Below are 15,484 nucleotides of genomic sequence, written 5' to 3' on the forward strand. Positions count from 1 at the left end.
CAAAATTTATAAACCATTTCATTAGTTGAATTGTACATTGGCTACTTGTATTTTCCCCCCACATCATCACTTAAAAGTTGTTAGTTGACGTGAGGAGTCCAACTGCAGCCGGATCACAGAATGTGCCGAACCATAAAATGCCGGATTAAAGATATTTTACTGCACTTGACTTCTAACTTGAAAGACATGAATTTGAACCGCACCTGGGTATTCGAGATTGGTTAGTTCTTAGTTCCATAGGCATACAGCTTAGTCAGTTGGGCCGGGGGGGGGGGGGGGGCCAGGAAGCAGGAGTTCCCTCCCCCCAAAGAATAAAAGAGAGTTCCTCATTGTGGGGGCCCATTTATTTGTACTTGCAATATCATAACTGTGAGATGGGAATGCTAAATGTAATTCTGCTGGCCCCTCCTGGGAATTCTATAGATTTTTACCCCAGGTTATTTCATAAACCGTCTGCCAATAGCTCTTCAGCATCAAGCAGAAACATGAACATCATCTCCAGAGAACAATTAGGCATATTGCCATTCAATCACTGGCTTATTTTTGGGTAGAAATAGTGGAGAATGCTGAATGAGAAAGCAGTGGCGTGTCACAGCACGTGACGCCTCACCCGAAGACAACAGGTTGGACGTCGTATCGCTACCCGGACCGACGTTGTCAGGCTGGGTAACTTGGTCCACCTCTTCCGCTGCTGCGGAATCCTGCACGCTCAGAAGCAAGCCACCTGTCACAAGTAACATCACAACCGTTGGGGGAAAAAAATACATCATACAACTCTCCTTCAATGCTTCACACACATCACAGAACGAAAATGTTTTAACGCCAAAATAAAAACATTCAACCCGTTTTTTCTAATTGCAGTTACTAAAATTTTTTTTATTTTATTTTGATTTTGTAATTAGGACTTTAACACAAAACCCACTAACAGAATTTTCTATTTTTCCCTGATGCAAACAGGTAACCTAAATCTTAACACTCGCCAAAATAATGTTATATGTACTTTCATGGAAGGCAACAAATATATATTTTTTGCGCTGATTCCTGACGCTGCCATATCCACAACATAAGCTACTTATGTATTCTTAAATGCTGTGACAAATTGTTGACAGTAAATTTAAAATATTTTTAAAGACATATACCATTGCTGGTTTTCACTGTATGTCAAAGAGAAACAATGAGGCATTGTAAACCTCTGCCCTCTTCAGCTTTGCAGAGTATACTTGTGATACGTTATTTCTCAGTAAGGCAGTATTTTATCTGATTAGTAGATTCAAGGTTATGGTATTTGTATTATTTTCTGACAAGAATATTTTATAAAATAGCTTCTGATATTTAATTATTTTATTCAGCCTTTGAACTATATTTTTGCTTGTTATCACTTTGTTAGGGTACCATTGTGTAAACATCTTTTTCAGTATTTATTCACTTTAAACATTGTTTGTGTGCCTATATTTTACAGCTGTGTGTATTTAGAAGATATAATTATGTTTCAAGAACATTGTTCATTATTTTTAGAAAAGGAAGGATGAGGCAGATTCATGACATGGAGGTGCCACTGTTTCAGACATTGTATTTATGTTATTGGTGCGTTATGGTGCACTCTGTATGTATTCTTATTCTTATGTGGGAAAATCAGCAGATGTTCACTTCCATGGGAGATGGTAAACTTATCATTGGTTCTGTCACATCACAGCCTATCAGAAAGGACTTTTTGTTTTGTAGGCGAGACCTAGCCCCGTGCGACTTTTTCCTTTTCCCCAGAATGAAGAAAAATGTAAAGGGGAAGCATTTTGATGATGTGGAGGTGGTAAAAACAGCTTCACAAAGGGCACTGGAGTGTATCAAAGTTGAAGAGTTCCAGAGGTGCTTCAATCAGTGGGAAAAAAGACTTGACTAGTGCATCGCATCTAATGGAGATTACTTTGAAGGTGACTGAAAGAATTTTGTAAAAAAAAAGTATTAAATAAATTTTTTATAACAAAAATCTGTTGTTTTTTTTTGGTCTCCCCTCATATTCTGGTATCTATGACCATGGAGTGCTTCTAAAATTCCTCGCATGCACATACAGACTTTTGTAGCTAGTCCATCCGAACAAAAATCTGTTAGCGGGAAAACATTTATAATTCAGCACAGTCAAAAAAATTAAATGTTTCTCTCAAAAAAATTTTCACAAAATGTAAAAAAAAAAATCCATAAACTTGGCATTTTATAGGTCACTAATGATCTAGATACCAAAATTTTCATCTCAAGAATGTTAATATACAGCACAGATGCCTGTTTTGTAGATAATTAAGTAGTACAGCTATACTTTAAGCTAACCTCAAAATGATCCGCCTCATCCATCCTTCACCCATCCACCAATCACGTGATAGTCAAAATATCAGTTAGCTCGAAAAATTCCATCCATCCATCCCGCAAAACCTTGCCAAGCTTTAACTTTTATCAAACAGACGGATGAAATTATAACTTAAAAAATGTCTGAAAGGCATTGCCTTTATTTTAAAATATTTTTTAGTTTTTTTTATTTGTTAAGCTTCTTCCATATTATGTTTTTGACTTGCCTATGAACAGGTTTTGAGTTTTCTATTTGGAACTAAAATTTTCTGACACACAAAAGTAATTAATAATGCACAATAGCTTGAAAATATATTCAAATAAATACATATTATATAATTTGTTTATTATCATTTATAAGTGCTCAGCGTACATGATAGTCAAACTGGTAAACTTTCACAAGAGAAATTTCCTCAAAAATATAATTCTTAATAGTTGTTGGCAGCAACCAAGTATTATATTATGACGTACGTGCGGATCATTGAGCATTGCTCAGCTTGTTGACGGACGGACGGATGGTGAATGGATGAGTGTCGGTCGGAAGGACACAATGGATCATTGTGGAATTAGCTTTAGTCTCATTACTGGAATAAAGAATCAAAAATTTTACAAGTTCTCACCAAGAAGCATCTGAGAGTTCTGTGCGTTGGTTTCTATTTGAAGAGCGTTGATCAGGAGATTCATGAGGCGAGGTTTCAGCTGAGTGAATGTCAGTGGGTTGTTGCGGTCAGGCAAGCCTCCAACACAGAGCTCTTTTATTGGCAGATTCTACGATTTACAAAACACAATAATTAATCAACATGAGAAGCATATACATATTCAACTACGTGTCAAAAAATGTTGGAGACATTCACAGTAAACACAAAAAATTGTTTTTATTTTTACAAAATACAAGCAAAGCTCAGATATAAAAATCTCTTTCAGTTGAGTGAATGACAGGTTTTATAATCCAAACAATCTCCAAAATGGAAATACTTATTTTATTGCTGCAATTATAAAGGAAAATTAAAAAAAAATAAGGGGGCTAACTAGCTACTGAAGAATAACAAATTACAAATCCCATCTACCTACTGAAGAATAACAAATAACAATAATCCTACTAGCTACCAAAGAATAACAAATAACAATAATCCAACTAGCTACTGAAGAATTACAAATAACAAAATGTCAACTAGCTACTGAATAATAACAAATAAAAAGCGGCCCCAAACATATGCATACTCCCGTCAATTGTCATCTTACGTAGTTCCGATTTGATTCCAAATTATTTCGATATAGTGAAACAGGGTTTCAAAATCTCTCTGAATAAAATTGTGCTAACTGGGAACTTCAATGTTTTTCTTATAATTTTTAAATGCTCAATTCTCTAAAATTGTTAAGACCCTAGTTAATATTCCAGATAGGGGAAAAGATGGTTAAGTCAATTGGTACAAAGTGAGGATTGCAAGTCAGATGATAAAAAAAATCCTCATTGGAATTTGAAACTGTATCGAATGTGTGGTCAGTATTGTGCAAACTTAGGTTGTCTTGAAGAAAAACCATTCCTGACCTCTGCATTCTTTCCATCAGTTTTGAATGAAATTTCTCAGCATGTGTTTCTTATTTTTCACTTATTGACAGTTCCAGACTCTATGATCCAATAAAAGCACATAAGTTTGGTCCAGGACATAGTTACCATGATTCCTATTTGAATATGAGTTCACTTAAATATTACAGTTTGGGTGAAATGTTATGATGCCACTGCATGGACTACCGTGTTTTATCGCATAATTGACGCACATTTTTTTTTACTAAAATCAAGTTTGAAAAGTAGGGGTGTAACTTTTATGCGACAAAAAAAAAATTTTGTTAAAACTAAACCCATTCACAGAACGTATGTTTATTTTAAAAAAGGAGTATAAAAGAGCACGCCAAACAATTTAAATTAATAAATCATTCAACAAAAAACCTTTCTACCACTTTAAATAGAAAAACAAAATCTGTGAACTAAGCGCAAGCCGAACGAACGCGTAACTACCATAGTAAACACCATGAGTGAGCAGGATATCAAATGTAGTTAACTCGGTTCCGCATAGAGAGCGCGCGTTGCATGCAATCGGCGAGATATCAATATTCGACCACGTGTGCGCGCTCTATACGGGAAGCAACATAACCAAACATGAATGATGCCAACTAGCGCTGGCTACATTTTTATAAGCGGTACACCGCGGCGACGCAGACGAACAGATGAAGGTTATAACATTTAAAAAGTCTTTAAAAGAAAATTTACACATCAGACAACTTCGTATTTCCGTTAATTAAATAAGTAAGTGGTAATGTCTGAATAAATATTAGATATTTACTTTAAAATACATTGTTTTATACGGAAAAAAAATACCTACACAAAGCGCTCGGAATCTAATAGTGGGACCAAAAACCAAAAAACCAAAACCAAAAATGTTTACGCGAGAGGTTTTTTTTATCCAAATTTTGACGCCCTAAAATATGGGTGCGACGATTATGTGCGTGCGACGATTATGCGATAAAACAGGTTATTATTTCAACTCAACACTAGCAACAAATCCCTATTTCATTACTATTGACAAAATGGGCAAACAAATTTACCTCCTAGAACAAGTACAAGAAAACTTCAAACTCTAGACTTTGTGAGCTACTATAAAAAATGTCGACATCCGAAGTACACACATTTTATGACAGCCTAGCCCTAGCTTATCTCAGTTACAATTAATTTTACAACTTTCACTTACACACACTTAGTGAGATGATCAGTTCAGACACTAGACCAGCCACAGTGAAACCGCATTACAAAATACCTCACATTAAAGGATTTCCTACAGTAAAGTACATACCTAGATATTTTCAGATCCTAAAAGATGTTTTACATTTAGTAACATTTTGAATAAAGAACTTATCATCAACTCAAAAGATGGGTTCTCTCAGACACTTTGAAACGAGATTTCCCTGTACTACTCTCCTCAGCGTGAACGTCTGAACGGCCTTCCCTGAACTCACGAAACCACTGCCTCACTTTCCCTTCGCTGCAGGGCAGGCCTGTATGTTTCACACCACTTACTGTGAATTCCAACAGCATAACACTGCATGCACTGAGAAACCTCATCACACTGACTGTATTTTACAAGTGGCAGGGATGTTTAATTTTCATGCTTATCGGTACACAACGTCACACAAGCAAATAACAACAGACTAATGAAAACATGAAACGTGGTACAGTCACATGCTTAGTGAACCAGTTGACTCTACTAAGCACAAATGAGCTGATGAGTATTTCCAATTGCTGCTCTTTATAGAAAAACTATAAGTTACTTTTAAATGTACCTTGTAGATTCTAAATTGCAATAAATAAGAGGCAACAAAATTATCAACTTTGTAAATTAAACATTAAGTTTCAAAATGAAAGAGTATTTAATTCACAAAAATTGGATTATTTTTTTTTAATTTAGTACAGTAGTTGCAATTAACAGAGTTGATGTGGATCGCGGTAACCTCGGATAAGCATAACATGGATATAGTAACAAAATCATCCTGGTTTTCCACTGACCCAGTGGTATCATTTTTCGGGATGTTTTTCAAGCTTTTCTTCAGTGTAGATTCCTTCACTTCACTCCTTGATTTGCCAAACCAGTAAACTGCATCTTTGATGTTAATTTTCTTTAGGCTTACGACAACAGTTAGATCATTTTCTAAATCCTCAAGCAAATGTTACAAATGTTTGCCAGTAATGGCGTTCCAGATCGTCTCAGATTATTTTTCAGTTAGTCGAAGCTCACTTAGTCGAGACACTACTATATAACCAATATTAAACATTAAAAATATCAATAAAAACATATAATATAACAAAACTTTTAAAGTTTACAAACCTGAAAATGCAGAGGCAGAGCCAACATGGACAACAGAAGGTGAATAGAGGCCTGTCGCAGTTCTGTTTTTGACACACCAGGCGACCTAAAAAAAATTACTCAGTTTTAAAAACTTTGAATGCTGCATAAATACATTCCAACTTCAGTAAACATTCTTTTCAGTTCCTTCAGCATTAGCAAGCTCGTAATAATGGACTAGTCTGTACGTGTTTGAAAGACATATATGCCTTGTTATTAATAGTGATAAATTGTTACTAATAGTTTCTCCTCCTAAAAATATTGGTGTTTAGCATTGAATTATTTTTCTTTCAAAATGACTAAAACTGTTAATAATACTGACAAAATAAACTTATTAATGGTCCTTAAAAAATAAACAAATAGTACAATTTTAAATATCTAAACTTATAAATAACGATGGTATACAAAAAACTTTTTTTAATGTTAACAAACTGAGTGGCAACAGTGTTCGCCATTTGCTCTACGCTCTAAGCATGAGACAGACTATAGTAAAAACAAAGACCCATTAATTTTTTCCTACTGTGTGAATCACGTATTTTTTCTTGCTCAGCTTGAACAGACCACATCCTAACATGTACAGAAAAGCTTGCAAGTCTATAAAGTAGAGGTCTTCGGGTAGTGGATTTTTAAGCCGGGTCGGGTCGGGTCGGATAATTGCACAAAAAATTCGGGGTCGGGTCGGGTCGGGTATTGTCTTTCTAACATACCTACCTGATGAAACTGGAAATTGTTATTGCAAAATGTTTTTACTGTATCTTAAATACACTTTAAAAAATTAATAAATATAAGTTAAAACATTACATCAAATTACAAAATAAGCATTGCTCAACATGAATTTTTTTTATGCAATTCACATAAAAAACTACCCTATCAAACAGTTTCTACTTAGCCTAATTTTTGATTTTGATGCAAAAAACCCAGTTCTTCTACATGTTCTGCTGACAGTCCTTCCCGCCTGTGTGTCACAACATTGCTAGCACTTGAGAACACATGCTCACTGGATACTTCTATGGCAGGTATTTCCAAATAATGATTTGCTGTTTTGGCGATGCTTGGAAAACGGCTTATTGTAGTTAAAAGGTTAAAACGTTATTTTAGCATTTAAAAACATGTTCAAATCAGCATTACAGTAAAACCTCGCTCGTACGGCCCCCGGTTCGTACGTACACCTCGGTCGTACGTGCAGATTTTCGAAAAAATTGAATATGAAAAATTGTAAGAACGTTAAAGTTGGGTAATTAAAATACAGTCGCATCCTGCAGCGTTCAGAACAAATACGGGCAACATTACACATACGCATTGCGCCACACTAAAAATATATATATAAAAAAAAGGGCGGCAAATTGATGGAAATTACCGTCAATAAAGCGCCGTGTGCGGAGAAAGGTCATTGTACTCGATCAGCTGTTGTTACGGCGCGGCGTGGCCGCTGGCTGGCTCTCTCTGTTCTCTGAGCTGCGCATGCGCAGTACGCTCCGCCCAGACTCGTGACCTTCCATCAGCAACAGCCAATAGATGCGAGCTTAGCGGAAAAAAATATAATCTCCATCTCCCGTGTACCAGTTTTGTCCAGTTCTAATACCAGTTTATTGGTATACGCACCCGTTTTCTCGCTGCCGTGACATATTCAAGTTTACGTTCATCTTGATGTCTTGATACCAATAATTAATTATTTACGATCCCCAGAAATAAATGGTTAGTATAAAAAATATACGTCAACTGTACAATACTACCGAAATTATAAAATACGTATAAAACAGTTACCAAGACCGCTCATTTTATCTTGTGAAGTTTATGTCTCGTACCAGTATTTTTCGGCTAAGTTGTGACATAAAAACAGTATCAGACAAGCAGCCACGTAATATTCCCGACATTCCTGTTACGTCTATACATTCATGAGTTTACTTTTCCCTCGTGTATTTTAGATTGTCTCCAGCTATAATTACTTAGACTTTTACACGCCTAGACTTAAATTATTACATGTTTAGAAATAAAAGCAAATTTCCATGTTATAAAATATGTATATTTCCCGATTTAAAATGTTCATTGCGGACTATAAACGTTACGTTTTTCACAATGTTTTTAGGCCTACTAGCTAATTTTGTCTAGACTTAAAAGTACCCACAGTATTTTTTTTTATTTGAGCAAATATATTGTGTGTTAATTATTTTTTTATTGATATAAAAAAATATAAACATGGGGCTTACGACACTGCCTTCAGTGTTGAGTTTTTTATTTTATTTTTACGTTTGATTAGCTCAAGTGTTGTTTCTGCACGAATAGGATATAATTTCGATCGAAAATGCATCAGAATAATATATAGACACGGCAGGTCATTTCCCGTGGCAGCAGGACACGGCAATGGCAAGTTAACCAAGATTTTTTTTTTTTCTTTATTAGACGTCCGACCCGAAAATTTTCGGGTATAAAAAGTGCCCGACTCGAGCCACGGGTAATTTAACTACCCGAAAAATACCCGGAAAGACGGGTACCTGCCGACCTCTACTATCAAGTAATTGTTGACAAATAATCTCTTGAAATTGATGTGTATGGTTTGATGATCGCGCATACAAAAAGGGAACCCTGGAAGAGATGAAACACTGATATTCATTAGGAATATTTGTGGAACATAAGGTGAAAAATCTTGAATTTGTTATTCTATGGTTCTGCACATTATTGTACTCTGTCACCAATTGATCCACTAGTGTACAATTTTTTTCTTTGGTTGATTCCAGATGTTTAGTAGCCGACAGGTGGCATTACTGCTGTACCGATGTTTTCAGATTGCTCATAGTTTAATGTTACTGTCAGTTTTCATTTCAGCAGAGTGTTCTACAAGCAGGTTACCTTTCTGTAATGGTTTTTCAAAGCAGGCCAATGCTCCTCTGTATTATTTTCTTTCAACAGAGGGGCTTAATACAACTTGTTTTAGATACCACTGTAATGTATAACAATTTTTCTTTTGCATTCCCGTTAAAAGATTATTAATGTTTGATGGTATGGCATGGCCTTGGTCCTGAATAAGCCGGATTAAAATCTTTTAGCTGCAGAGTAAAACTTTGATTAACTGTCACCACCCGGACAAGGACTATGACTAATACAGAATAGACGAATAGCAGAAATCTTGTAATATGTATGTACAGTAACGTAATTTCACGGCGGGTTTGGACGGAAATGAAAACAAAATCCCTCAAAAGTAAATAGTACACAAATACAACCCTTTGACGTGCGACATGCCGCGCACGTCTATAATCTCGAACGAAGCCGTCAGCCGCATCGCCCGTTGCCAGGGCGACCACGCCTACATCTCCAGTGCACAGGGCAACCACTCTGAGCGCCGGCAAAGCTGGCCAACCCACCCCAACCAGCCGTTATCCCCCTACTAACCCTTCTCCCACCCAGCTGGCTTAGCGCACACGGCATGTAGACCAGCAATTCTCACAATCCCCGTTCTTTGGAAGTTAAGCTGGACTCCCAATCATCCGTTTCATCCGTCCGTCACCCGTCCGTCCGTCAATCACGTGACCTGCAGCCAATCAGATGGCCCGAAAAATTCCATCCATCCGTCCGTCAAAACCTTGCCAAGCTTTAGCTTTTGACGGACCAACGGATGGTCCACCGCCTTGTTAAGTCGATCGTCTTCAATACGACTTTCCGAAAAATGTGTTCGATTTTTTAAATTTGCAATATATAGAAGGCTGTGTCGTATTGACCGATTATTATTGTCATAATAACGGTAAATATTGCTTATGAGAATGAGCTTTTCGGAAGATATGCTCATAAATTACGTCTGGGAAAGGGAGCATTTGTATAACATATATATATCAAAGACTATCGGGATAAGCAACTGAGGGAAAAAGCCTGGATAGAAATAGCTTCTTTCTGTTTCCTTTGACGCAGTAATAAAAGAAGCATAATTTTATTTATTGCTGGCATGACTAATGTTATTTTTAAGACGGCACCCGTTTAATCAACTTGTCAAAGCATGGTTCCCGCCTGTCAACTTATTATCACATTCATAAAAACAAAAGTAAATTATTTTCACCAAAAGTTTACCTATAATTGAGAAAGTATGTGGTGGAAAGTTGTAGCACTGATTGTTTAGAATAGTGACGGACGGACGGATGGCGGATGGTTGAGAGTCGGTAATAAATTGCCGAGAGAAATAACGGACCGAAATTGTCGGACGGACGGGTGACGGACGGATGAAACGAATGATTGGGAGTCCAGCTTTACTCCCAAGCCCTCAGGAGGGGTATGAAAGAGCCAGCCCTTAGCCCAGAAAGTTAGTCGGTGCCCAAGAGGCATAACTGGCAGTTGAGCCTAGCTCACCGCGCCTCCTCCTCATCAGCAGCCAAGTTCACTTGACACACTAATCTCTCTCTACAGCCTAAGGAGTTGTTGTGTGGGTAATACCGGATGTGCTGGTCGTACCAGACGACGAAAGTACCACCCACCCGAATTGTGACCCATGTGTCCAACTCATCCCTGTACGTGTAAAATTAGTGAGGGAAGATTCGCCAGCAGACGTCGTAGTGAAATGAAAATGAAGTCCAGGACCTGCCTATCTACAGGCCGTATAGTAGGGAGAGTCAACCAGTTCTAGACCAAGTTGTAAGGGGAGGCTTGTCACCCCTTCTCATGTGTATTCACAAGTAAACCTGTACACCGAAACCTCTCGTGCATAATTTCGGGGAGAAGGGACATCCACGGGGAAACCTCCACCGCCATCCTCAGTATCATCTGCACCGCCTCCAGGAAAGACCAGCCCACCATCCATCCCTACAGCACCCAGACACCCCATTAGTAGAGACGTCGGCAGATAACTCCCCCCCCCCCCTCCCCCAAAATACAGAGCTAGGAACCTGTGAAATCAAGCCATTAAACCCAGTGGGCAGACATTTTTATAAATTACTAAGCATAAGGCACACAGAGATAACAGTACACAAAGCGTCATACGACAACTTCCAGTTTTAAACAGTGGGGTGTGAAAGTCATTCATAGACAATTTTAAAGACACCTATTTGTTTGTTGATGTTATCAGACAGTGATGGACAACAGAAACTGACGGTTGACTGTGGTACACACGACTCACTTGAGCCTCAGCTCCTTGTCGGGCAGCACGACCTCGAGGGCGTCGATGACGTACGGCACCAGCACCAGCGCGCCGTCCAGGTCCAAGCGGAACAGGTCCGACGAGTTGAGCAGCACGCTGGCCAGGGCCTCCCCGCACTCCCGGCTCTGCGCACACACCCGCCGACCCTTCACGCCCGCGCCGGGGTTTCACGTCCCGTCGTTGGGTGGAGCATCGACGATGGGAAGCACCGTTCTCTGGTGCTTCCAGCGCGTGAAGCCTCTTAAGCGCAAGACTGTGGACTGGCCAAGCAATCTTCTCGTGTATATGAGATCCATAAGGTAATCGTAACATTACGTGATGGAGAAATGAAGGCAAATCTGTAATGCAAGTCCCTCAAGTGATTTCAAGAAGCTCTACAAGATGTTTCATTTTCCTAAAAATTACACTGAAGGCACATGTTTTTTAAGCCATTTTCACTCTTCTAAATATACGGCTTAAAAACAAAATCCAGAAACAGCTGCTCTTAGCGTATTTTTTAATGCTTTTCATAAAAAGACACCCTTCTGAAATCTTGGGCCTTTTTTTAAGTCGCATGGTTTTTTCTGAACCTCTGCAGACCGTGTGTAAGCCCAGGTAGGCGGGGTTATAATAATTATTAATGGTGACTAGTATTAATAGATTTAGTTTTAACAACCCAGGTTACTGCCCTCCCCAATAGCTACGTAGTTAAAACATTTATTGTGTTGTCTCATTATATTCAATACTCTGGTTAGTTTTTCTAATAACATTTAAATAACATCTCTCCATTTTTTTAAGAAGAATTCCTCTGTTTGCCATAAATTTTATAGTCATAATTTACATTGTTATATGTTATTTAAGTGTTCTGATGATTTGTTTACTTTATGGTAAATAAGCCCCTAGACATTGCTTTTACCTGTTTGGTTGTAAATTTACATTTTTATGTGATTCAAATATTTTTGAGAATGGATATTGTTTGCTTTGTTCATAAATAAGAGTATTAACATAATTTTCTTTCGTAATTTGCGTTCACCGGGAGTCCTTGTCTGAAGGTAAGCTAAGCTGATGCAATAGTGTGGCCTGTTGTGCAAGAAGGAGAATCATTTGAGAAAGACAGAGAGTTTGTAGCCGTGAGAAAAGAAGTTGGAAGGTGTCGGGCAGCTGTTGCCATGTGCCATGATTGGCTGGTAGTTTTCAATTTTGTGATTGGTTAAAAATGATGTTACTAAACCACGTGATTTTTTTCAGAGTGTAATCTATGTCAAAAAACACTGCACTACGAGGGGTCAGAAATTGATTCCTGCTATGGTTGTATGAGTGCTGTGCTGTGATTGGCTGAGAGGCCGTGCACCGGCTCCATCCTCCGGGTGGTACGCAGCTGCTATGTAGTAGCCTCAGACAGTCTTTGTCTGGATGAGGTACCAAGTAGGTCACAGTCGGGCGAGGGCTCATAAAATAAGATAATTATGTGAGTGGTCTGGGTGCTACACGTTATTATTTACCTTTGCTCATCTTCCACACTTTCAACTAGAAATTTTGACCCCAAAGTTCCCAGGTGTTGACCCACGGCAATGTACGAGTCATCACACCATTGTTCCAAGGACGTGGTTATTTGCACTCGTGCCATTATTATATATCCACGGGACCTAACTATGAACTGTCTTTAAATACTCATGCTCCGGTATCTGCGAACAGTCGTGTGTTTGTTCTACAAACAGGGAAGAGGTTAGTATTTGTAAATTTTAAATGTACTTTTTTTTGTGGTCGCAAGATGGCTGCCACAATGACTGTGAATTTTCATCAAGCATCAATACGTTAATATCAGTTTGCGTCGGAGAGACATTAGTTCAGTAACAAATCGACAACTGTAACAATTTCTTTGAAACTAACTTGATTTTTCAGCGCCCAACTTATTTATGCAAGTGTTTGAGAATGTCCACTTGAGGCCGAATTTTGAGTTAGCCAGGGAGGTCTGGAGTGTGACAAAGTGTAAAAAACATTTTAGTTATGTATTTTTTCAATCATAAATACAGTCAATTATTCTTGTTAACATGTCCCTTGTGCTTGTAAACATGTTCTTTGTTTAGTTTTTATCTGTAGTAAGTTGTCCAGTAGATAGTCTTGTTTCGTAGCCATGTTCTTGTAAATATCTGTTTTCAGGTATGTGACACTGTTGTTTATTGTAATAATCTAAACCAACAGTTGTAAATAAATTTTATGGATATCAGAAAGCACCAGTGTGTATGTAGTTTTATGTTCCCCCCCCCCCCCCCCCCCCAGGCCCTCTTATTCAGCCATTTCTTATACCCACACTATGTTCAGGATATCAGAATGTCTGTTGTACTGTTGCAATGCTGTACTTATCTGTTTTTTTTTATTATTAGGAACCAGTTATAAATTACATTTTTGATTTTTCCAAAAAAATCTTTAGTAATTTTGAAAGAAACCACTCCATAATCAAAAGCTAGAGCTTTACCCTTGTTCAAGGTCAATTCTATCATTAACAAGATTATATGGTGGATTACGATAAAACCAAAACACCGAAAAACATGTCAATACACCATATATAAAACCAAAATTCAAGTTAATTCACTACAAAGCACCAAAATGCAATTAAAATCAATGCAATCAAACTTAACACTAATAACAAATACATACTCTTTTAAATATTAAATTCAATGAAAGTGATTTATTTAGCACAAAGTTTGTACCACATTCATTTTTAAAAAACTGGAAAAAGTTTACTTCTTTTTAATCTTGAAAGATATTAGTTGCTTGTTTTAATGTTACAACGTTAGTACATTTTTAAAACACAAAAATACTTGACAGATTTTTTATTTGTTTCGAATAGTTGGACATGCTCATTACAAATCATTATATTGTACAAGTGCATCATGTACCAAAGTGACACTGTTTTGGATGAATTAGTATCATGGAAAATTTAAGAGTCATATTTGTTCAGTATTATGTTATCTTTTTTTAATAAACAGATTTCATAACAAATAAAACCAATGACACCAAAATCTCCTGTTTTAAAAACATAAATGACTTGAAAATAAAACCATAAAATCTTGTCTCTAATCATTAAGCTTTCATTAAGCTTTTAATATTCGACATGTCTGACATATCCACAAAAGGAAAACTGTACAAGGAAGAAGTCTCTCTGCAAAACTGAGATGGCCTCAGGTGAATTCTTGCTACCTTACATAAATGGTAATTTTGTGCATTTTTTTTCTGCATGCACAATATTTCGCATCTAGTCAAATATTTTAACACAAAATAAGCAGTATTAGCAATTCCAAATTGCTTGTTTTAAATGTGCAAAACAATAATAAAGCATATTTAGAGCAAACAAAAATGCATGAATTATCTGCGTTACAATTCATGCAAAATAACTTTATAATTTACATATTTTTTTATAGTGAAATTCGAAAAATTAATTCAGTACATCATAATTAGGAATAAAAGAATAATAGAAATTGGTATTAAGCAAGCAAAGTAAACCTACAGATGTTACTTTTTATGTTTTTCAGATGATCAGCATGGTTATCAACATTTATTGAAATTTTAAAATGAACAGACTGATGTCATTTTGGACTGCTAGCTGTTCTTTAAAACAGATACTGGCTAAATTAACCCGAGCTGCTAATATGACTTCATCCCTCATTCATAGGGCCTGGAATTTTTCGCGATCGCGAATTTTGCGAAAATTCGCGCGAATTTCGCATGAAAACGCGAAAAGTAAGTACATTCGCGAAAACCACAACATTTCTATATTACACTGCGAATATATCCCCGAAAAGTACCATTACAGTAGAATCCCACCGATGCGAGTCCCCTCTGATGCGTCCATTCCGTTTATATGACAGTTTTTTGAGAAAACATGAAAAATTTAAGCAGAGAAAGTCGAAAATTTGAGTAAAATCGGCTGAAAAACAAGTCTGTTACACTTTGTTGGGCTCTATGCGTTCACGTTTATCTTGGCGAGAGCTGTACTGTGGCCGGCAGTTATCTTGGCTCTTGGCGTGTCTCAGCGCGGGGGTGCGGGGACAGCGGGACCGGAGAAAGGAGAGGGGGTAAGCAGGCGACACGTAGCCGAGAGCCGTGTAGTAGCTGTTAGGAAAATATCGGCCTTCAGTGTATACCCGAAAATGGAAGG

At 37.4% G+C, this 15,484-nt stretch overlaps 1 protein-coding gene across 3 annotated transcripts in view; it reads right to left on the reverse strand.

Moving 5' to 3' along the window:
* LOC134538416 (ral GTPase-activating protein subunit beta) overlaps positions 1-15,484 on the reverse strand; it is a 159,360-nt gene that overhangs the window by 78,678 nt on the left and 65,198 nt on the right. For all 3 annotated transcript variants that reach the window (XM_063379719.1, XM_063379718.1, XM_063379717.1), the window contains 4 exons: positions 11,326-11,471; positions 6,213-6,297; positions 2,955-3,102; positions 611-724 (listed from right to left, as the gene is read on the reverse strand). In XM_063379719.1, the coding sequence (XP_063235789.1) occupies positions 611-724; positions 2,955-3,102; positions 6,213-6,297; positions 11,326-11,471 (493 nt within the window). The remainder of the gene's footprint in view (positions 1-610; positions 725-2,954; positions 3,103-6,212; positions 6,298-11,325; positions 11,472-15,484) is intronic.

Source organism: Bacillus rossius, chromosome 13 (assembly GCF_032445375.1).
Source record: "Bacillus rossius redtenbacheri isolate Brsri chromosome 13, Brsri_v3, whole genome shotgun sequence".
NCBI classification, from domain to species: domain Eukaryota; kingdom Metazoa; phylum Arthropoda; class Insecta; order Phasmatodea; family Bacillidae; genus Bacillus; species Bacillus rossius.